At 38.9% G+C, this 23,695-nt stretch overlaps 1 protein-coding gene across 2 annotated transcripts in view; it reads right to left on the bottom strand.

Annotated features, from left to right (window-relative positions):
* bach2b (BTB and CNC homology 1, basic leucine zipper transcription factor 2b) overlaps positions 1-23,431 on the bottom strand; it is a 93,602-nt gene extending 70,171 nt beyond the window's left edge. The window contains exons 1-2 of one of the 2 annotated variants that reach the window (XM_005747763.1): positions 23,139-23,431; positions 9,608-9,749 (exon numbers count right to left, since the gene is read on the bottom strand). In XM_005747763.1, the coding sequence (XP_005747820.1) occupies positions 9,608-9,646 (39 nt within the window). In that variant the 5' untranslated portion in view covers positions 9,647-9,749; positions 23,139-23,431. The remainder of the gene's footprint in view (positions 1-9,607; positions 9,750-23,138) is intronic. The other variant, XM_005747764.1, reaches the window with a different exon arrangement.
* Between the last annotated feature and the right edge of the window lie 264 nt (positions 23,432-23,695).

Below are 23,695 nucleotides of genomic sequence, written 5' to 3'. Positions count from 1 at the left end.
TTTTTCCATCTCTGTTGTTCCCATTATTTCCATGGTCAAAGCACAAACACATGCTAAAGCTTCCAGAGCCATCCTCTCAGCCTATAGTCTTGACAACACAGTTGGAATTTGGGATTTGTATGCATCAATAGTTTAGAAGAAAACAACATTCTTTCCCCAACTCTGAAGAACCATTTCCCTTCAGAGAGTCAATTTCCATTTTAGTTAACTGGGAATTTTACAATGTTGATTTGAAGCAGTGCCTTATCTTCCCTATAGCGCAATATAAACTTATTATGAACAAATTTCATCAGTGAACTTTGATAAAGATATTTGTTCACATAGCTGAGCAATCTACAGCAGAAAGAGGAAAAAGCAAATGAAATAATCACACTGAAGAGAAAAGCTCCATAGCTGGTGGCCTATCAGCATGAACATGCGCTGATGTTGGGGTTAGTGTCATGCCTTCTTTGTTTATATTTTCTATGAACAGAATTGACAGTGTGGGTTGACATCACAGACACAGGGGTGCACTATAAAATACGAAAAACCTTTTTCGTATTTTCGTAAATTTTTAAAGTTCTCTACTGTTCTCTGCTGCACTTGTTACTGTGACGTACCATAAATTTTGGGACTAAACCATTCTAGAGACATGAGTGGGTACATACCTAACTATGTAATCATCTACCACATACCATTATAATATTCAAATCTAAATAAGTGTTTATGCAGTTTATTAGGTATAAATGTACTACACCTTCTTAAATGTTAGGTTTTGCTATTAAAAAACAACAACTAATTATTCAGCTATGAAATGAATCATTAATTGCAGCTTATGCCTCAGAGTCATATTAATGATTCAACAATTATTGACTGCCCACCAAGTTTCTAAATGCTCCACTTGTAACTTGCTCGGGTTTTCAAAGGCAAAAAAACCCCCAACAAAAAAACACACAAAAAACACCATATGACAACTTAAGGATACGACAGTCAGCAATCGAATTTAAATAAAAATCTTGCTCAGGACTCCTTAAAGTTGCACTGTGAGTTTGCTCATTAACTCTCCTCTTGAGTGACCTTTGTTGCTCAAGGTGGGCTGGAATGAATTGCAGCCTTGTTTCTGACATCCTTCCAAAGACAGACTGTGCTGATTTATATCCAGTGAGAGCAATGCAGATTTTTATTAACCCACCGAATGTCCTCTAAACACTTTAAATCCATCCACATCAGATAATACCTACTAAGTAAAAAGCCACGGCCTCTTCCTGTTAAGGTAATAGTGCACAGGAAGGAAGTTAATCTATAAATGTACTGTCCCAGCTACCAAACATTAAGTCAACCTGATAGAAGCATCCAGTGACAATTCAACTTCAAAATTACCTTAGATGCAATATTGCTGCATAATAGGTACGCCTGTTCTTTTGACTTGTTTAAAACACCGGAGCAACAGTAGCACCTCTGCAAGCTCTGAGACACAGTGGTGCTTTAAATTCTTATCCCCGATACCCCTTTTTTAAAGCTGAGGCTGTTAGGAAATGGGAATCCCATTTGTGTTGTAGGTTTCTGATCAAAAACCAAAGAACTTTAGGAACTAGCTGCTAATGCTTTGCTAGAACACTGTTACTCAGATCACATGCTCTGAGGTACAGAGCACCCAAGAACGTGGTGCTTCAGTTTTGGTGACTGTTCCTTTGCATGAATTGTAGAAAAGGAAAAAAATTTTTTTGATCTCCTGCTGAACAAAGAAAATAACACAGTAAAACAGAAGATCTCGGCTCTCGGCTCGACCTCTAAACTGAGGATGATTGATAGTCATGTTATAATTCGTACCAAGCTTCTTGCTTCTTGTAGCCGATTGCAGTCTATAATATTGTGCATGATGTCCTTTGAGAGCTGTGCTTGATTGATTGATTGTAATCTGTGCGTCCATGGCTAAATTGTGGGAATGGAATTCTAGCTGGGTTGTAGAGATCAAATATTATTTCACTTCATGATATGCAAATTAATGTATACCTTTTATGTAATGTGCTTTTTTTCTGGATTTCTGTTTTCATATTCTGTCTCTCCTCTTTAACATAAAAATTAAAGAGTGCTTATTTCTGTGTAAGTGAGCAAAAAAAGGGGATCAATGATTATTTCCCCCACTGTATATGTGCGCATTGCAGTACAGTTTTTTAATCCAGCTCACTACCCTGTCAAAATATGGTAACTTCTAGCTCCAACAGACCAACATGGTGTTTCCAAAAACATAACACTATGGTTTCACTATGCAGGTTCCAGAAACAAATGGGTGACATGGATGTGTTTATCTTTTATATAAACCCTACATACTTTTTTTCATGCAAAAAATGATCAGGAAAATTGACAAAGGGAAATGATAAGCAATTTGAACTATACGCATAATCAGTAATGACATTAGCACCAAATCCAGACCTTCCTGTAGTGCAGTGAACACAATGACATCTGATACAGGGGCTATTCTAGCTGTGCGAAGACAGCATGAGAAGAACAAGTGCAAAGAGCATTCGGCACATGGTAAAAGCAATCCAGTCTGATCATGCAGATTAAAAGGTCAAACTCTGCCTCAAACTTGCCTCTTTTCACTGTGTTTTTGTTGCCAGTGGTGGGTTTGCCTACTAAAATGTCCTGTCTTGTCCAAAGTGTGACAGTGGTCCTGGGATAAGCTGGCAGACTCAACACCCCTCCCCCCGCTGGCAGGGCCAGCTGTGTATTAAAATAAATCTGTGCACTTGTCCCACCCCAACACACTCGCTAGACATTACCTTATACAAAGCTAGCTCCAGCATATTCTGCTGTCTGGTGGCCTGTGATCAGATTTTAGCTTCTCCTGCTGCCCCTGGCTTCAACTCTCCAAAGCCCCCCTCCATGTTCAGCCCCACCTCTTGTGTGTTTCTGTGTACACGATCTCACATGACTCAACAAAAGCCCAACCTTGGAGCAGGGCTGTCCAGAGCATTTTTCCTAAGAGGGGAGGAGAAGACTTAGTTTGTGGAAGAGACCTGGAGTGCTGCCCTCAACTTGTCAGGCCTGATGGATTTTGGCTAAAAATAAAAGAAAGAAAGGGGCCCTCGAGATGAATGAACTCAGTAGTGCAGCACTGTTAACCAAGAAGCCACATCATGCAACATCTCCAGGTTCGTGGTGCTTAAAAAACAAGGAACGTTTGCATGGTGGCGAGAGCGCTGGATTTCACAAACAAAACAAACACAACAGCCCAAGAAGCATAGCTAATACAAGATGAACCAAGTCAGTGGGAATTCCTGAGCTCCCCTCTGTTACCCCATCCCACGCACATTCCCCTGCCACATTCTTAACAGCAGAAAAATCAGAGCAAAAAGGAGAAGATAGAAGGATCATAACTGAAACCAAAGCAGGCAAGCCTGCAGGCTTTTAACTCAGGGAGAAGCCCTGATCACTTACTACTACTACTTTTTTTTTTTATCAACCCTTTAACAACATTTTTCAGTTTTTATTTGTCTCAGTGCTTTGCCTGTACAGCAATGCAATGTCACCATTTACAGAACAGCTATTCACAAATGCTGCCAGTGTGCTGTAGACTGTTATTATCAAGAGAAAACATTAAAAAATAGAGTATTAAGAGTTGGATACAACAAGGAGTTCCTGTTTGCTCTGTAGTGGGTTTACAATTAACAACCATCATTATATTAGATCTGACAAGCCTTAATTAGAGGACAAACAAGCAGATAATCTCAGTTCTGACTGGATTTCTTAGCTAATTATATGCTAATCTTTAACCTTCCTTCCTCCTTCTTGAAAGAGTAGTTATAAAACAGCTAAATGATCTGCAAATGGTTTATTTCAAGAGTTTTAGTCAGGATTCAGAATTTATCACCATTCAGAAACAGCACTAGAGAAGGTTACGGATGATTTTCTTAGGGTCTCTGACAGTGAACCCTATGAGATAGGGCTGGGCGATATGACCCAAAATTCATATCTCGATATTTTTTAGCTGGATGGCGATATAAGATATATCTCGATTTATTTTTTTTTTAAGTCATAAAGTAAGAACAAAAAGAGAGTTCTTAGTCAAAGCTGTGTCCCAGATGTCACACAGGCACTTTTATTAACATAGAGCAGATGTACATAAAATTTACTCAAAAATAAATTATGAGCATTTATTAAATAATAACGCTCCATAAATAAAAGAAAACAATGTTGTTTTTGTGCATAACAAAAAGCTCACAATTGTGCAGTCAAAATGTAAACTAAAAGACGCTGAGCACAATAACAAAGACAGATTTCACAGCTGCTCTGTTCCCAACTTGTACTGCGTGACTGACAGCCTGGAGTTTGAAATCCGCTTCGCAACCACGTCTCTTAACAGGTGCCATTTATGGTCCTTATACACAGTAGGGTAATATTACGTTGAAGCACAGTAAGTATCACTCCGCGAGGCTCATCAAGCGGTGCAGTTCCGTAGCTTATCAAAGTCGTACTAAAACATTTTTTGACAGATTGCTGAGCGCCGTGTTCCACATAAAATCGGTTCGCGGCCATCAAGCACAACCAGAATTCATACATAAGGCGCGCTGTCAACTTTTGAGAAAATGAAAGGATTTTAGTCCGTGCAGCCCCTCTGGGCTGCATGGCATTAGCGTGGTTAGCTCGTTAGCGTGGTTAGCTAGCTAACACGTTGACGTCGTCCAGCCCCACGCACGGGGCGATGCGCAGTAACTCGTTAACGGAGATTTGCCGTGTCCATCTTCCTGCAGGTGAAGCGATGGGGGAGGAGGGGGAGTTGTGTTCAGTGAAGGAGAGGCGAGGCCGAGTAACATTGCGTAAAGACGAAAGTGGACGAAAGAGAGGCAAACTTGCGGCTCCACAAGTATAATTATAACGTAACATAGACTATATCGATATAAACGATATTGTCACATCTTATATCTCGTATAAAAATATATCGATATTTTTTAAAAACTCGATATATCGCCCAGCTCTACTATGAGAGGTGATATTTCTCCCATATTAGCTTCTCTTCATTGGCTCTCTTTTAAATTCAGAGCTGAATTTAAAGTTACCAATACAATAGGCCTAGACTGCCACCAATAATGCACTCAGCATTGCACATAAGTGAGTTGGTAACTTTTGAAGCATTTATAAATGAATTAAACTGACACATTATATGGGTTGCTCTTCAGTATTTCTTCTATTTGCTATATGTATGGCCGTGTGTAAAGCTTGTACAAGGACTGTATTGTGTTCCAGACAGACATCTGGATCCTATCAAAGACCACAAATGCAGATGCAGTGAAAGCAGTAAGTACCAACATAGGCAGATCGGGCTAATGAGTTAGTGACAGAACATTTTCAACCCGTGCAACAGATCACATCTCTCCCTCACATACACACTAACAGGTTCTACCTTACCTAGCCTGCCATGCTATCCCTCCCAACTCAACAAAGGAACAAAATGGCAAGAAGGGATACATGATACAGCAGGGTTAAAAATAGCCTGCTGACGGAAATAGAGCTGTATTTCATGACCCCTGCATAGTGCTCTTGGTTTACACTTTGGCTACGTTCACACTGCAGGTCTTAATGCTCAATTCCGATTTTTTGATCAAATCCGATCTTTTTGTCTGCTTGTTCACACTACAAATAAAATGTGACAGCAAACGCGCTCTAGTGTGAACGCTCAAAGCGGCCCGCATGCGCAAAAGAAGATGTCACACACAACGCCTCTGTTTAGACCCAGACCAAACAGTATTGTTTAACTGACGGCCCTTAATATAAAGACTTGTTTCGGACTTTACGTTTCCCAATTTTGCTTTAAGTTATAAAGTTATTTTGTTATTTACATATGGCCTAATAATGATCCTTATTGCTGTTTTAGAGAGGAGCGGTGCTTCAAAGGATAGTTGCAGATTTCTGTCAGAATCTGCAGATTATACTGTACAAATAAAATGTTCATGTTTCTCCAACGTTGTCTTCCCAACAGTTACATGTACACTGGGTGGCCAGGAAGCGTTCACGATGTCTTCCCGGGCGCTTCTCTGGCGCTGATAATTGGGATCTGTCTTGTGTCAGTGACGTAAAAGACGGATTTAATGCGACATGACCATTCAAACAGCAGTCGCTTTCTAAAGCGTCAGATATGTATCGGCTTCAGTACCACACACGAAAGTGACCTGGGTTGGATTTGAAAATATCGGATCGGGTCAAAAAAGTTGGATTTGATCCGCTTTCGCCTGCAGTGTGAACGTAGCCTTTGAGTAACTGTAGTGAAGTGTCCTAAGATTTTTTTGAAACGGTTTTGCTGTTCTTATTGTTTTTTGCACCAGAACTAGCAGAATCAAACGTTCTCACGCAGGTCAAAGCCAAGAATGCTCTGTTTTGAGGATTCAGAGCCTTATGGTATGTGAAGAATAAATGATCTGCCTGAGAAAACTGAGAACTCTACTTTCTGTTTTGAATTCCACTGCACAGCCATACTACTAAAAAAAAAGAAACAATTACATCTTCACAGAAATATCCATGAGCGGAGCAGCAAATTTTCCCAGCTGTGCTTTGATACACATCACTAAAGCTTAGTAAGAAAAGGAGGGAATTCAGGAGAAAGAATGCCCAAATATCAATTGTTTTCTTGTACAATGTTACCAGTCATCTTAATTCAGAATATCTGAATGTGGTCTCTGCTCCAGGTCAGGGTATGGATGAAAAATGGTCCATGAAGAGGGAGATTAAACAGCGTTTTGCTTTTGATTCAAAAGTTGCACTACTGTTTTCTTTATAATAGTTTTTGCACAGAAAAAGTTGCCTTTTGTTAATTTCACCATTTAATAGGCACCATTTCTTTGTAACTGCTAAAGAGCAGCATGTATTCATACAAACTTGATTGATTCAAAGACATTCCAGGGGTATAATGGGAACAATTTCTCCCACTTGGTGTCATAAGTGCATGCTACATGCCTCAGAGTGTTAGGAACAATAGCCTCTTTCACTCGTAGTGCCAGGCTGGGGATGGGGAGGTGCATCACTGGAAGCAGACAGGGCTGTACAGTTGAGTGCAGATACTTCAGAGGGGCCTCACACAAACCCAGGCAGCAAGTTGTGGCACTTAAAGCCCAGACATGGGTCATGTGTGAATTACATGCTGGGATTAGTCCTGCTTTCTAAAACACATGCATGACAAAACTTTGTATCTGGATTAGAACTGGCTATGGCAGCTAAAATATCAATTGTTATGACATGCTTTCCCATATTAAGGATGAACTGCATTTTAGCTTTAGTGCATGGATTTTCCAAATAGTGTTGGAAGGGTCTCTGGTTGGGGTAACACGGTCAGGTTTAGAGTTAGGGTTGGAACCGTGTTGCTGCAGTTGAGGAAAAAAGCACCATCCCAATTTTACATTAGGTTAAAACCCTGTGAAATAGCACTGATGTATCCTTGAAGCTGTTTCAGCTGTAGCTCATTTTATGACACTTGACCTTTGCAAAGATTGTGCAGTTCAGTTTGTATTAGTCTTCCTCCTTTTTGCGTGCTAGACATTTGGACCTACAGGGAAAATGGTGTCACACATTTAGGACTTTGGAACAAATCCAGCTGAAAGGAGCGCCTTTAGTTTTAATGTAGCGTAGTAGTAAATGCACAACTGCGCCTTGAACTGCTGTGACAAGTCAAAATGCGTGCTGTGAAACATCTGCTGAGTCAGAAGTGCATTGTAGAGGGGTAAGCTAATCTAATTGTGTTAGATCCAGATGTGACCTCGGCACTGTTTGTTACAGAGTAGCGTAAGGTTCAAAAGTATATATGGTACTTTTACAGTTGAGAATTGCTTTATAGTGCACGTCTCATTCAGCTAGTTATATAAAGTGCATTTATCCATGCCTAAGTGCTTTCTAATATTCACATAGAAACTCAAACTCTTATGGATGGATCTCGCAAGAGACTCGGGGTTCAGTATCTGACCCAAGAATATGATCGATCCACTGACCTTCCAATTGGTATATATCAGGCTACCGTGGGGAAAACACACTAACAAAACCACAATATACAGCCATCTTTTAAAAATCACTAACGATAACTTAAGCTGTCTGAAATAAAGTCACACACACACACACAACAAAAGAAAAGAAAAAATCCTAAGAAAATATGTTTTTCACGTCTGTCAGTTATCTTTACTTTCTCTTTTCTGAATGCTAAGACTTCAGCCATTAGAGTACAGAATGACATTAGTAGAGGGTTAGGGTATAGCACTTTTCTATTCTTTTGAGCCACTCAGTTTTTACTAGTACTTTGCGTACCTCACATCCATGGCCAGTTTAGAATTACTGAATGACATGCATATCTTTGAACTGCAACCCAAGCTGGAGTTTGAACAAGGTTCAAACCTGGCGTGGCTTGTGTTTTTCTGCAAAGGACAGCACTAACTACTGCATCATATCTTGCAGGTAATAATGCCTCAGTGGCTGGAATTTGTAAAAAAAAAAAAAAAAGGATTTATCCAGCATTGCCTCATTCACCCAGTCATACAGAGTGATGGCTGTGAACTACCACCCAATTTGGCGGTATGTCGATAGGACGTAGTTTGGGGTTAGGTATGTTGCGCTATAGAAACATAAGGAAGCAGTACTAAGGATACAGAGTACACTTATTTTAGCTAGATTTTCATCGTCAAATGATTTACAGCAGGAGGTCCAGGCCAGGGAAGCATGTCACTGCTGCCAAAAGTAAAAGTATTCTCAGGGTGTGAAACAGATGCCAGAGCTCCACGTGGTCTGGGCTGAGCCCTCTGACAGTCTGTACTATTACTATAGCAGCTTTAATGCCACCATTTACACTAACCAATGACACTCAAAGAACACATTTGCATTTGCTTGAAGATTGTGAAGACAAACTGGCATAATTGTTCCGTCTTTATGTTCATACGCAAAGCACGTGAGAGCTGCAACATGTCACTTCAGAGTTACCGTTTCCCTTCTAACAAGCATGTATTGAGAGGGAAATTGGACATAAATCAAATTTGCGAGAACAAGGTTAAAGTAGAGGTTTCTTTGACTTATTTTATAACCGGAGTGATCATAACGATCGTTGAAAGACCGACTCCAGCACAGGAGAAAAAGTTGGATTAATTATCACTGAATATTAAATCTTCTACAGCTGCTACTCTACCACCTGCAAAGGAAGTCAGAGAAGGAAGCTGCATTTCCTTTGCAATAGTTTGTTATAAATGGAAATATGAACATTGTAAAGAATTTATTAGTTTTGAACCGTGTGGTTTTCTTGTTTGAGAACGTCAAGGCAGTTCGTAAGCCTTTCTGAACGGTCTGATTTAAAGCAAGGTTTTCGGTTTTTGAGTCCAAAAACTCTGTGTTCAAGGGCTAGACGTATGTTTTTGTTGTGTTTCTTTTTGCTTTTGAGACTCTAAATGATCTATTGAATATAAAAAAGGTAGGAAGTAAACATAAACAACTACAAAACAGCTCCGCCTGAAGTTTTGTTTTTGTGTGTATCACTATGACAAATGTTTGCCTCGGCTTCAGCAGCTTAACCACAACAGGAAAAAACAGCCTTCCTGCCAGCAGAAAATCATGTTTTGACATATAAAACCAAAAGGTGAGCGTGTATGGTAACAGTTCTACTTACAAAATTGTCCTTCATCTTCTTTGGCTGATTAGTGATCATTTATCCACGAGCAGCAGACGGACACATCTACATCACTATCAGTTAGAAAGGTGCGAGGTCAGAGAGATGATTGGCAGGTTGGTGGAGCGTGGGGAGGGCGTCCCTGCAGCATGAAGACAGACCCTCCTATCATCCACAATTACTCATTTTTTCTTTCTACGCAAACATGTGCACCATTGTCACGTCACACACACTTCGGATACAAAGATTACAGAAACAGAGACTATTCACAAAATGTTGGACACAATGGCACATTTACAAGAAAGCTTTTTTTAGAATGTTGCAAAAAAAACCTGTTTTAATACGAGAAAATTCAAGAGAAGTCAAGAAATCTGTTAATTAAGCACAAGTTTAGTTTTTCAGGATTTATAATAATAAACAAAATTTATTGCAAAAATCAAAGTAAAAGAAAGCGTACTTTTACAAATTAAACCACAAACAGGAAAACTTTAGATGATGAACAAATGAACTTTTGATTTTTCCTTTCATTACTATTTGGGCAAAGCGCTTAACCCTATAATCCCCTTTGTATCATATTTGATACATGAATTTCTGAGACCTCTATCTCATCAGCGTGATAAATACTTGCCATAATGTTATGGACAAAACTTTTTTTTTTGTCTAAAATTAACATTGTTATTAACAAAAAGTTGCTAAAACATCCAATGTATCAAAAGCGATACAAAAAACATATAATAAATATATAACAAAAATATATCATACACAACATGATATAGCAAAAATTTTGTGGATTTTGTTATAAGGGTTAACAAAATCTAAGTTCCCCAAAATCTGAATTTTCTGGCTATTTTTTGATGGGTTGGGTCTCACAGGGCAAAGTACACAAACAAATCATATATTACTTTTTTTTTTTTTGCCTGACTGATGTAAAACCTCGGTTATGTAAACTACATGAAATCCTTATTTTACTAATGCTGAGAAAATAATAGCAGCTCACAGATTTTTTTTTTTTTTTAAAGTAAGCAGTTTCCTCAAATATTTAATAATTAATTAAAGTATATGGATTTTCAGCCTTTGGTTTGGCTATTTAATAATCACTCCAGGTTTTATGTTTGTTCTGCTCTTGCCGTGCTTTCATTTGTGCCAGGAAAAAAAACATCTTTAAGAAGAGTCTTTCAGCTCTTCATCATGCTGCGCAAATTCAGTAAAATTGCAAAATTTCACCCCTTTTGCCAACAGGTAGATAATAATCTGCATGACAAATACTGCAAAAATTGGTTCACCCCCATTTCCACAATACATGTTTTACAATGTTTAAAATGTAAAAAAAATCTTGATTCAGAATTTTCTGTTTCTGCTTCACATCATTAAAACAGTACGTTTGTTTTTATACTGCAGTGGTTTTATGTCACCAGCACAGCAATTTTATATTGCATCCTTCATTATTTCATTATTTTATCTGGTTTTACTATTAAACACTTCATATTATATAATTTCATTTAACAAACACTAATTCCTATTGCTTTTTAATTTTAATAAAATAATACAACTGTACTGATAGTAAAACTACTCATTAGCTGCAATCACATATAATAGTTCTGAGATCTTCGAATAACGTGCCAAATCGAGCAAACCCTGGCCAACTGATGGGAAGAAGAGGATTTCTGACTCTTTGATAATGTCACATTACAAACTAACCAGAGTCACATTGCTGCCATCACACAGCTGCTAAAACCCACTGGCTGTGTTAAATGGTAATGTCCTGGCTGTAAGAGTTAAAGGCACCGTGCCTGTAAAATTTTTCACTTTCACGTTCACATCAATTGAGAAAACTTTTTTTCTTAGCATGGCCAAGTGTGTTTGTCACATAAATATGATAATGATTGTGCACAGAGCAGAGAACGAGAGATTAGCCAATTTGTTACTATAATCCATCTAAATTGCTAACTGCTTTACAGCCTTTCATTCAGCTGCTCTCACTATCCCACAGTTACTCTGTCCTCTACTTTTGTTTCTCAGACATCTTCTCTGCTTTTCATGGGAAAATCTATGTAACTTTAAAAACGTGCAGCACCGTCTCCATTAGGGCTCCCCTGAGTTTTGCCTCTCACTTAACCTCTGAAAAGCTGGAAAGAAACACCTGCAGAACTGAAAAGCCGCCAGGATGTCGTTTAATTTATATTATTATTCTCTAGTCATTGCGTAAAATAATGATATTCAATAAAGACAAAAGGACTGAACATCTGACCAGGATTAGTCAGGAGAAGACACAGGAGCACCAAAGAAAATATGTCAACATTAAATTAGACTAAAAATTTAAGTAACACACGAACACGCAGCATTTCACATAAATGTGTGCAGCTAGAAGATGGCACAAAGTGTTGACCGACTCAATTAAAAAAGTTTTTAAAAATCATCATTTACAGTAATTTAATAAAAATAGAAAGAGAACAGCATATACTGTTGATATGCTCAACAAATTAATGTTAAAAAATATATAAATTAAAAACTAAAAAATTTAAAAATCCTTATTAACAAACTCATACTGAACTCATATTTTCACCTGTCAGGAGTAAAAAGGAACCTTTGCGCTGCGCAGAAACAGTCATTTGATTCATATTGCTATATACATCGATATTACCTGTAAAAGGAATTACAGTGAATTTTTTTTTACACCAAAAAGCCCTAGGCATGTAGACACTCACACGTATATCGCACACAATCAAGCTGGTATGGTTGCTTCAAAACTGCATGACTGCAAGAAACCAGTCAAGAAAAATTTATGTGACGTCTGACCATCGAAATGAACTCTTTCCAGTAACAGAGGAACATATTCTTATTAAGAATAATATCCATTTTTTTAATCTGTGGGGAAGCATTTAATGTGTGTTGTGTTGTGTTGACATGCTGATGAACTGTGTTGATGATGATGATGATGACAAGAAGATGTTGTGTTGTGACTCAACCGTGGAACAGCTCTGCCTGGCTGACCTTTTGCCATCTGTCCTTAATGACAGAGTCTGGCTGGTGGACTGCAGGCAGGAGCATGTGACTGCTGCAGGTATACAGCTGGTGCCTGCTTACTCACTGTAGACCATGGGGAGACACAAGTGGACAACCACTGACACCTGGACCGTGAACTCAAATCATACCCACTTCTGGTTTGCCTTGCTGGTTTACAATTCATTTGGGTCATTGATGCTGAGGCTTGGAGAACAGACTAACCAGAGCTTATACTCGTGTGGAAAAATTTTTTTTGCCATTATTTAACTTTTCTGGATGTCGCATAGACTATTTTTTAGACTTTTTTTTTTTTAAACTTTTCAACAACGAGGAACGGCAGACTATCAGATGTCGACATCCGCTTACGTTGAGGTCATTTCCTCTAGTTACCCTGGATTATACTGTGTCACAAGTAGGGAGTGATAATGATTTTTGCATTGTTTGTTTTTTTTTATTACAAAATCAGAACAGTTAGTAAACAAAAGAAATTTTAGCATGTTTTCTTATTTTCTCAGACTCCACCAGGTTTGCTTTGCATGATTCATAGTTGTAAATCATCCTTTATCTTACACTGGGCTTTGGTGCAGCCCTGCAGTTCATCCCCAGTCTAAAACAAATTATTTTACCACCTCTGATATTAATGTAATTAACCTTTCAAGCCAAAGAAATTTGGGTTGAAACGTTCTTCAGACTAGCTTGTAGAGACTCATAAAGAGAAAGTCAGAACAGCAGGTGGGTGGGGCTGCTGTGCCTGAGATGATTCATTTTTGGCATGTCGGTGCTCTATGACATCACACGTGTTAAAAACTTGGTAAAGAATATTGAAAACTGAGTTTTTGACTTATTTACCATATTTTTAAACGTTGGCCCTTTTAAGATGAACAATCAGTATTATAACAGAATGTATATGACAATACACTAGGAAAGGAACAAGAAGAAGAACTATCCAGTTTAACCTAAATCAAACCTAACCTTACTAACATCATAAGTTTGTATGTGTTGTAGCCTGGCTGCCCTGTGAAATGAGCACATCTCTAAAATGAACCCATAACAAAAACATTTAATCTTTCTGGTTATCGGAAAAAGGTAAAAATCAACACATTTCGACTTGTAAAGCTACGAGTAACTCAAAGCTGTCAGACAAATACTATATTGTAAAAAAAAAAGTGAGAGAAATATTAGTCTGCATAATACATAAAAATGAAAAACTACCTACATCTTCTACTTGTTGTTGTTATTACTGTAATTTCTAGCTCTCTTCCATGGTGTGTCTTTTGTCCTGTCTTCCTTCCCTTGACCCCAAACGGCTGCAGCAGATGGCTACCCTTTCCTGAACCTGGTTCTGTTCTGAGGGAATTTCCTGTTAAATGGGAATTCTTCCTTCTCACTCTCGCCAAGCACTTGCTCGTAGGGGGTCATCTGATTGTTGGTGCGTCTCTGGTGCTATAAATATAAATAAATAAACTGGAGTAAAAGAACTCAATTACTTTATTATTAGTGGAAGCAGCGTCCATAGGGTGAACATCACGTTTTCAGTTTCATCGTGTCAATTTTCAGGTTTCTCTCGCTGTATAATTTCATCTTTCTCTTTTTTCGCCTCCCTTTTATGATTAGAAAAAAAGTCAGCCATGACTGCCTGCTGTTAACTGGAAAAAAAAAGGCCAAGAGCAGCAAATTGTGCTGATCTTGTTGTAACCTCATGGTTTTTACAGTGCTGCGCAGGGGTTTGATGCAGGAAGTGGGCACATTACTGCACTTCCACGCCCACAGCAGCCCCATTCCCTCCCTCCATTACACCAACCCCCCTCCTAACCACCTGTGCTGGTCTCACAGGATGAACCCCCCTCACCCCTAAAGCCTTCTTTCCTCCGCAACACAAACTCCTTTACAGCTGCACGTCTTTGCCAAACCACATACTGAATGTGCTCTGTTGTTTTACACTCCACTGCTTCAACAACATCAGTGAAGATTTGGTTTACTGTAAACTGTCTCCAAGTGCAAGCGAGCACTCGTTAAAAGATTGGGCTCCTCCCAAACTCATCTTCTTCTAGAATTTTCTATACAGACGTCTGCTTCAAAGATACCCATGTTCATCAACAATATTTTTTGTACAAAAGAAATTCAGTGTACGGGGATTACCCATCATATTGGGATCATAATTTCGGGAAAGATATTTTTTGCTATATTTCTTTTGATATGTCAGTATTCTATTCTGTGAGTAGCTGAATAAAATAATTTTGGCAATATAGATTATCCAATTAACCTATCCCCACAAGCTGCATGTCTTTGGACGGTGGGAGGAAGCCAGAGTACCCGGAGGGAACCCACGCAAACACGGGGAGAACATGCAAACTCCACACAGAAAGACCCCGGCCTGATGGTGGAATTGAACTCAGGACCCTCTTGCTGTGCGGCAACAGTGCTAACCACCGTGCTGCCACCTCTTAAATTTACATTTTGATATAATTCAGTTCACTTTTATTCATACAGGACCAAATCACAAAAACAGTTGCGTTGAGTCGCTTTATATTGTAAGGTCAAGACCACTATAATAAACTATTAGACTAATACACACAGAATCCTTAAACTTTACATAATCATTTAACCATATATCCATTATATTGGCAGAAATCTTCAACGATATTTTCTGTGTTGTTACATCGTTGCATTTAGGTGAAATGACAGTTATTTTATATTGTGCTTTGTGCCAAATTAATATTATTCGTGAAGATATATATTAATTATTGAACTGAATTGAACTATATTGCCAACACGGGAATCATTTACATGCTTGAATACAGCCTAAGGTCCTATTGGTTGGTTTATCATCTAACAAATGGCTGTTAGATATGTTTTAATAACATATTAATGTTGCAGTCCTGAGTATTTATCAGGAACTAGTTTAATGTTACACCAATAACTGGGCAGAAGGAGGAAGGCAGTGTTGCAGCAGCACTGGCGAGCTTTTCAATGTGTAACCTGTGATGTCAGCGTGTGGAATAAAAGGGTGCTACACAGAACTAAATGACCTCAGGCTTCAGAGAAAAAAGCACACAGCAGCGTTCTTCTTCTAACGCGGGAGCACGAATAACCAGCCAAAACCAACACGTCTCATTGAGACATCCTTATATTTCTAACCACAAATGTTTGTGGTCAACAGCCAATAAATTCAGGAGTGTAGAAGAACCTTTATAGCTGGAAAAAGAATGAGTTAACGCTCATTGTGCAGACTGATTCTTTTCTACTATACATAAAAGCAAAGCAAGGTCATTTTACTGGATTGATAAAATAAGTATAATTAATTATAATTAACTAGTTTTTTTTCTGTTAGCCGCTATGTTAACTATTTAGCAGTTCAGCTCAATATCTTAATTTGGTGGAATATTTACTGATGATAAATTTCATAGTTTCAGGCTTAATTAAGTGAGCCTTTGTAAGATTTAAAGCTTTCCTTTCCCTGATATATTTATAACGAAGCTCCCATTTGACGTGTTTTCATTGTGTGAATCATTAATATCTGTTGAAAAAGTATATTTTTATGAATTTACAAGATATAATAATTAGTAAGAAATGTTAAGAAAAGTTTATTTGGTTGATTCTGTACTTATAGAGCCATTCTGGATCTTTACTCCACATTGTAAATAAATTATGGACCTTTTGTGGTTTACAAAGGTAATTTTAAAGCTTATTGCCAAATCGAAAAACAAAATCCGTATGCTAATAAACATCAGGGGAACAAAACAGAAATTAGGTAAAATAGTTTTGTCAACCAGAAATATAGGCTGGGACAGCGAAAGTGTAATCATCAGATCTGCCATGAAGAACATCCTGATGAGTCAAAAGAAAACAGCAAAGACAACGTATATATATACTGAATATATACACTTCACATGTGACTCAGCAGCTCCAGAGAGCAACCAGAAGACTACTTCTGTGCTTCAGTGTTCCCCGGGAGGACTACGAGGGGGCCTAACCCCAGAGAAATTCTCTGTCTACGTTGCCTCATTTTCACCACAAAGTGCTCTAATGTGATATGGTATGCATAGCATTTCTATGGTGGCAGCAGGGGGATGGGCTCTGGGGACCACACAGACAACAGTCCTTACTAAGAATAACCCAAGCAATGCTGAGAAAATCCAGCATTCTTATATGGAGGAGCTGTTTAAGCTGGACGCATCCATATAGGCTCTGTTATCGTCACCGTGGTGAATATCCAGACGCTGCAAAAGCACTGGATGAGGCTCTCTAGCCGCCATTTTGCCAGTTGGCCCAGGGGAAGAAACACTGTAGCGCACATGTCATTCACATTTAGTGATGCTTGGAAAAAATAAAACAAAGACCACACACAAGTCAGTGGAATTGAAAAACAGCGTGCAAAAGCTTCATCAAAGAGCTTGTTTAAATGTGGAGGCGTGTGTTTCACATGTGCGTAAATGAGAATGCGTCAACTGTAACACATAGCTATTTTTATCAAACTATAGGCGCACTCGTAAGTGAAGTCTCTACATGAGAGCAACAAAATGAGACTTCTTTTCCACAAGAAAAGGAAAAAAGGAATATTATTTAATAAAATCTACAAAGAAAATTTGAGAATTGCCATTAAATATAAAAGGAAAAAGCTGAAAGAAACCTGCAACTAAAATGTCTGTTTCCCTCCCCCCAGAATTTGCTACACATCCTTGTGGTTTTGAATGGTTTTATGAAACTATTTGATATTTGAAACAACTGCTAAGTTATTTTAGGAATCAAGATGTGAATGAAGCTAAGTTTATGTAAGTGTTACGTCCCTCTGCAACCCGTATTCTCTTAAGGTTGCCTGGGCTTCACTGCTAATTAACCATATTTGGTAAGGTGTGGATAAAGGCAAGACTGAGGGTCACTCTACAGAGACACACACCAGTTTTGTCTTTTTGGGGTACCAGTTGTTTTAGCTAAGTTATGATGTCATTTAGAATAAAACTACACTTCTTAAAACTCTAATGTCAGTTTCTTGTTGCTTCTGAGCTGAGTCGTAATGTAAATGGGCGTCTGGGGCGTAACTGTAAATTTTGTCTCATATTCTCAATTTATGTTTAAACTTGTGACAGATAATGGAACACATGTACGTGAGAGAGCTGAAAAAGTCAAACTGTGACAAGAAAATAAGATTGAACAATTTCCAATTTACAGTTTTACAAAACTCTTTAACTGATCAATGGTGAAATCAGACTGTTAAGGAAAGGTTAATGGGTTTAAATCTAGGTTTTTTTATTTTTTTATTTTCTCAGATTAGTTTCTGAGATTTAAGATTTCCAGAATTAGGTTAACGTGAAAATTAAACTTTAAATATGATTATAATTTGAACTCATGCCACTTTAATCAGTTCTTACAAATGCAGATAACACATACAGTACTAGTTAAATGTCTGAAGACTCATTCATTGATATGAGTGCATGACTGTGTCCAAACTTCTGACTGGTACTGTTTAACGGATGAATTATAAATATACTTGGACTTCTCTGTTGGGAAATGTCTTTTAACAGAAATCAGAAAACTTTACTATATTACAACCATTTTACTACACTGAGGCTAAGTTTCCTCCCTTGTTCAGAGCACTTCAAGGTTTTCTCTAAAGCAGCTTTCAGCCTCGTTCTGATGAGTCAACTGTGCCAACAGTAACAGTGCTGCAATAATCTAATATAAACAGGTTACACTAAATGATTTCTTTTTGTTTACTGAATGCTACTTTACATTCTTCTAAACACCAAACCTCCCTCCTTTCCCTTCACTGAATTGAGTTTTCATTCACAGCTCAGAAGGTGAAGTCCTCCACTCAGGGAAGAGGTCATCAAATAGGTGGGTCATTTACTCCATCGTTTCTAACAGGCACACAAAGGCACAAACACAAACCAAAACAATCAGAAATTTGACTGTGGTGGTTTAGTTTTGCTAGCTTCTTGGCAACAGTCAAACGCACACAGACAGGCCCTGACTCTGCAGCCGCAGACTGATGGCAGCTGGGGCTGGGTGTATAATGCAATCTGATTTCACACAAGTGATGAGAACACCAGTGCACATTACTACTGAGAAAAGTGGGAAAAGAGAAGAAGAATGAGCAGCCATGACATGACACGGGGAAAGAAGGGATCACAACAGGGAGAAAAGGAGAAAGAAACAATAGCTTTTGCTGTAATGTACAGAATCTGAGATTTCTCCAAGCAGTGCTTCTCCAGCTATGCCATCACTGGCAGATGCCCAATCACCTGCCTTTGAGAGTGCAATAGCAACATCTTTTTTTTCCCTAGCCAAGGCAGTGACTTGGGATATTCAACTGAGCCGGTCAGGGGTACTCAGATACCCTTAGTGATGCAAAGAAGACTTTAAAGATGCAAAGAGAGGAGAGATGGGACCTGCTGCATACACTATCTGCTTTTTTCTTCACATAAATCAGAAATAATAGACCTTAAAAGGCTGCTGATATTGTGAATTTGATCACTTCATGTTGCCCTACTCCAGCTGAAATTTCATGAATCAATAACCCACCAGTACTTGGTTCATTTGGAACACAGCACCTTCTCCAGTCATTTATTTCCAGTCATTTTTTAATTAGCTGAATAGCAGGATGATTACATGTGGCTCAGCAGAAACAATGAGGCGCTAGCCCTGGATGTTTTAGACTGTTTTAGTCTTCAGGATCCCTTCATGGTCACATGACAGGAACTTGTTGTTATTCGGAATTTTAGCTGTCGAAGACAATCCTGAGGGACTCGAGCAGATCCCCAGAACAGCACTGTTCACAGTGAGATGTTCTGATATAATACCAGTGAGATGGTCCTATGTATTTTTAAACAGATTTCAGAAGCGCCTTCTTCATTTTTCATTTGGATGCACATAGAGATTTAAAAAAAATAGAAAGTATTTAAAAGTCCAAAATAAATCTGGAAGCTTTAAGCAAAGCACAAAAATTCAAAAATCTAGCCATTTGGGGGTTATGGCAAACTAATTCAACTATTCAATTAAACATTTACAATGGTTTAACATCATGATACCAATGTCCTTCTGTTTGCTTCGTTTTTGTTATTATTTATTTCCTATTTCCTATTTAGTGCCATGGAAAGGAAGGGATCTTAATATAAAAATAAACTATTTACCCTTTGACATCTGAATATTCCTAATCCTAACCCCAAAGCACCTGCCATTGTAGTGAGCTGACTGTCCATAGGTAATATGCAGAGCTTTTACTAACCCACATCTATACACTGTGCTGTAGTTGTGCACTGTCAGTAGTGGGAAATACCTGAAACACAACTTTTCAGTCAGTCAGAAATCTACCTACATGTCATGTAGCATTATCAACATGAGGCTGCATGCTGTTGACTTTTTAAAGAGGCTGTACACAAGTGTGCCTCCTTTTTTGGGCTCAAACACAGAATTAGGTTTAGGTTTAGGTATCATCAGTGATGTCATTGTCCTCACAATGTTCTTTCAGCTCTTAATCACACTCTGAACAATTAAGAAGTACTGCATTGTGATGACATTAGCCCCATCTAACCACTATTTATTCTACAGACTCTTTTCAGTCCTTTTGGATTGAATACAAAATTTGATGGAAACAAGGATTACAATAAAACAAGTAACAATTGATCATAGATTACATCTCATCGCATTACAGAAAACATATTACTGAACATATGACTAGTTTGTACTTTTTGTTCCTATTACAGATGTATTATATCATATAATAGCAACCCTGAATAAACAGAAGAAGATGGGTGGATTTTATATATTACTTGCACATTAAAATAGGTAGAAACAAGGCTTGCGGTTACAAGCTACAGCCTGTGCACTGGTTTGACTTTCAAGCTGCAGGTTTTTGGGGTAATTAAGGAGGCAGAAGGGAGAGAGAAATTCAAAACGTGATGCAATAACTGTGCAACAATTCAATATTCCTGTTTTACTGTTGTCTGTGGGAATTACAGTGTGACAAGACAATTCTAATTTTGTGTAGTGATGCTGCCAAAATTAGAAGAGAGTTTAATAAAGAAACAAACAAGATATGGTAGTTTTTCATCGCAATCATTATTGCTGGGTTTTGTAAGGCTGCAGATAATTGATAAGCATTATTGTAATCTTCCAGGTCTATTGTGACTGTACTACTGCTCTGATCTGTTACGGACACCTAGTGTAAGTATATTTGTATATATTACAAATAAATTGATGCTTATGCAGTGCAACTTATTAGCTGTGGTAAAACTCGTCTGGGCAGTTACTATGAATCATTACTTAAATGTAAGTTGTTTTTGGGACATAAAAACTACAAATATAGAATCACAAGCTGAATATAATAATAATAATAATAATAATAATAATAATAATAATAATAATAATAATAATAATAATGATAATGGCTTTAAAACTTTGCAAACACTGCCCCATCATAAGGTTTTAAGCTATTTCACCATCTCTGCTGTTGTGAAATTTTCCTCTAGATTTCATTCAAGGATCTTGAATTCTTTGGTTCTTATAAAGTCTGTAGTTTTTTCTGAATGCACAGTCACTGGTTTACACATATCATTCCACATGGTAAGAACACGAGACTAAACGCTGGTCAGAGAACAGACCAGCTGGAACTGAAAATCTTCTTGCTGTTAATGATTGTTGAGTGATGTAATAAAGAGATTTCTCAGTGGTGATCTATTAAACTGATCGTGCTTACAATAAAATGTGACACGCAATTATGAAAGTATTAGTTTTATGCGATTCGCGTGTCTTGTTTATACTAATGAGCAAAGAAACCAAAGCTTGACGTAAGCTGACAAAGTCACTATGAGGTTTACAGTATGGACTCCACCCCCTCTCCTCCTCACAGTACACAGAGGACTGCCATGCCTGGGAAAAGAAAGGCAGGGGGCTACTGTAGAGAACAAAGGGTTCAGTGCGTAAAACTGCGCATGAGTGCCACTGCCGTGCACGCGTCGCCAAAGCAGCGCGTTGTCTGTGAAAATGTGAGTTCACGTCAGCTGCCTTTACACCACCAGTGAGATCCTATTAGCTCCTATTACCCATGCACCTGCTCTCGGCACAGCTTAAACCCATCCCTGTGGCGGCTGCGTGGAGTCAAGGCGTTTCGGGCGTTTCAAAAGAATGCGCGACGCATCATGACAAAGGTTCTTGATCATGATGATGGAGGATCCATCCATGATGCTGCGATCGTTCCGCCGTTTGCTTTGCATCAGCACTATCAGACAAAGAGGATGGTATGCTTCCTCGAAATGCTGCATCACCGCATTTATAGCAGCATCACTCCGCTCCCTTATGATTCCAGGCTCCTCCGCTGCCGAGGCAAACACATGGCCATCAAACAATAGTCATGACGAAACAAACACTATTAAGAAAAAGCCCTGCCTGCCTGCACACACGCGTCTCTTTAACGACAGAGGGAAACAATGCAAACGCGAGTGCCTGCAGCCACCGATATGAAGCCAACTAATCTTACTGTAAACACAAACGAAGCACATTCTCATGAATCTTTTAAAGGTCGTAATGCATGGCAGCACGTGAGACTACACTGTTTATATATATATTATCCACGATCACAATTTTTTTTAAGAGTCACCTTAAAAATGCCCCTTTTTATCGACTGAGGTGCATCTCAGCACATTACTGACTCAAGATTGAATAAGACGCGATTGCAGCATCTCCTCACATGACAATGCAGCTCCGCGCACAAGGGTGCAGTTTGATTTAAAAATGCCTATTTTATATTCTCGAATATGATGGCAGACTAAGAAATATATATATGTAATAATGAAATATGGGTTTAACGTCAAACGAGGGATTGACTGTTATAATGTGGATTAATGATAAGGTGTGCTTATTTCAGTTAAGTTTATTTTATTTATATAGCGCCAAATCACAACGCCCAATGGGCTTTATATTTTAAGGTAAAGACCCTACAGTAATACAATGATTTCACACAGAGTGAAATAAACTGGAATAGCGGTAGTAACAGTTCTAATGAGCTCCACATGAACTAGATGCACACGTATTGAACGAGGAAGGTGTTTAATGACTCTGCATGTGGCAGCTCATCCTGACGGATCACCACCGACTACTTTACCATATTGGATAAAAAAACAAAAACAAAAACAAAAAAACAACAGTACAGAGGAGCACACAGAGAGCGGTGACTCAAAGCATAACAGGATGCGGTACAGAGTTGTGTTTCACTCCTGAACCCGCGTTCACACCCCATCACATTACAGGCTTCAATATTCGTACCACGCGCCAGGCTTTCAAGATTCATGCGTGCGGTTCTGCTTTTTTCCCCTATAAAGTAGATTTTTTATGCATCTCAGCAGGGGGCTCTGTTGGTAGTAGCCCACTACCACTGCGTCACTTATGCAAGTTTGCGTCTCGGTTATGAGAGCATCAACAATAGACCAAGATTGAAAGCTAACAAAAAGAACAGCTAGAGAGCGAGAAAAGGAGAGAGAGAGAGCGAGAGAGAGAGTGGTCAGAGAGGAAAAAGACGTGCACGCCAGCTCACCTTTTCCGTCCTATTCTGCTCGTACTCCAGCCCTTTTGTCCGTTTCCCACAAGTTCTTTCACATGATGACTCGGTTTGCCGTTTCCTCAAACCCTCCTGATTGCAGATGGATGACTTCTCTCGCTGCCGCAACTCGGTTCTTTGTCACTTACAAGAATGTTTATTTAAAACACACACACAGACAGACACACACGCTACAGTGTCTGTGATTTTACGATTTGTTGTGTACGTGTGCGCGCGCGTGTGTGTGCGTGTTGATCCTGCACGGCGTGCCGCTCCTTCTCTGCTGTTTGTTACACTCGACTGGAACGCCTACTCTCAGTCGCTACATTGTTGACATTCGCCCGCTGACGTCACTCATCCTCTCATTCACAACATCGTTAGTGCGACGCGTCGTTGCGTTGAAGCCGGCGGGAAGCGGGTGCGTAGTCCTTCGAAAGTGCGCAACGGAGCTTGGAGAATCGCACTATTCTGACTTTCTAGCTCAAATCCCTCCCCCTCGGCTTTCTGGACTCCCTCCCTCCCTCCCTTGCACACCATGCTTTCTCCTGGTCCTC

This window comes from Pundamilia nyererei, unplaced genomic scaffold (assembly GCF_000239375.1).
Source record: "Pundamilia nyererei isolate P.nyererei 1_Seehausen unplaced genomic scaffold, PunNye1.0 scaffold00204, whole genome shotgun sequence".
Taxonomy (NCBI): domain Eukaryota; kingdom Metazoa; phylum Chordata; class Actinopteri; order Cichliformes; family Cichlidae; genus Pundamilia; species Pundamilia nyererei.
The sequence above is the reverse complement of the archived record's forward strand: the minus strand, read 5'-3'. Positions and strand labels throughout refer to the sequence as shown.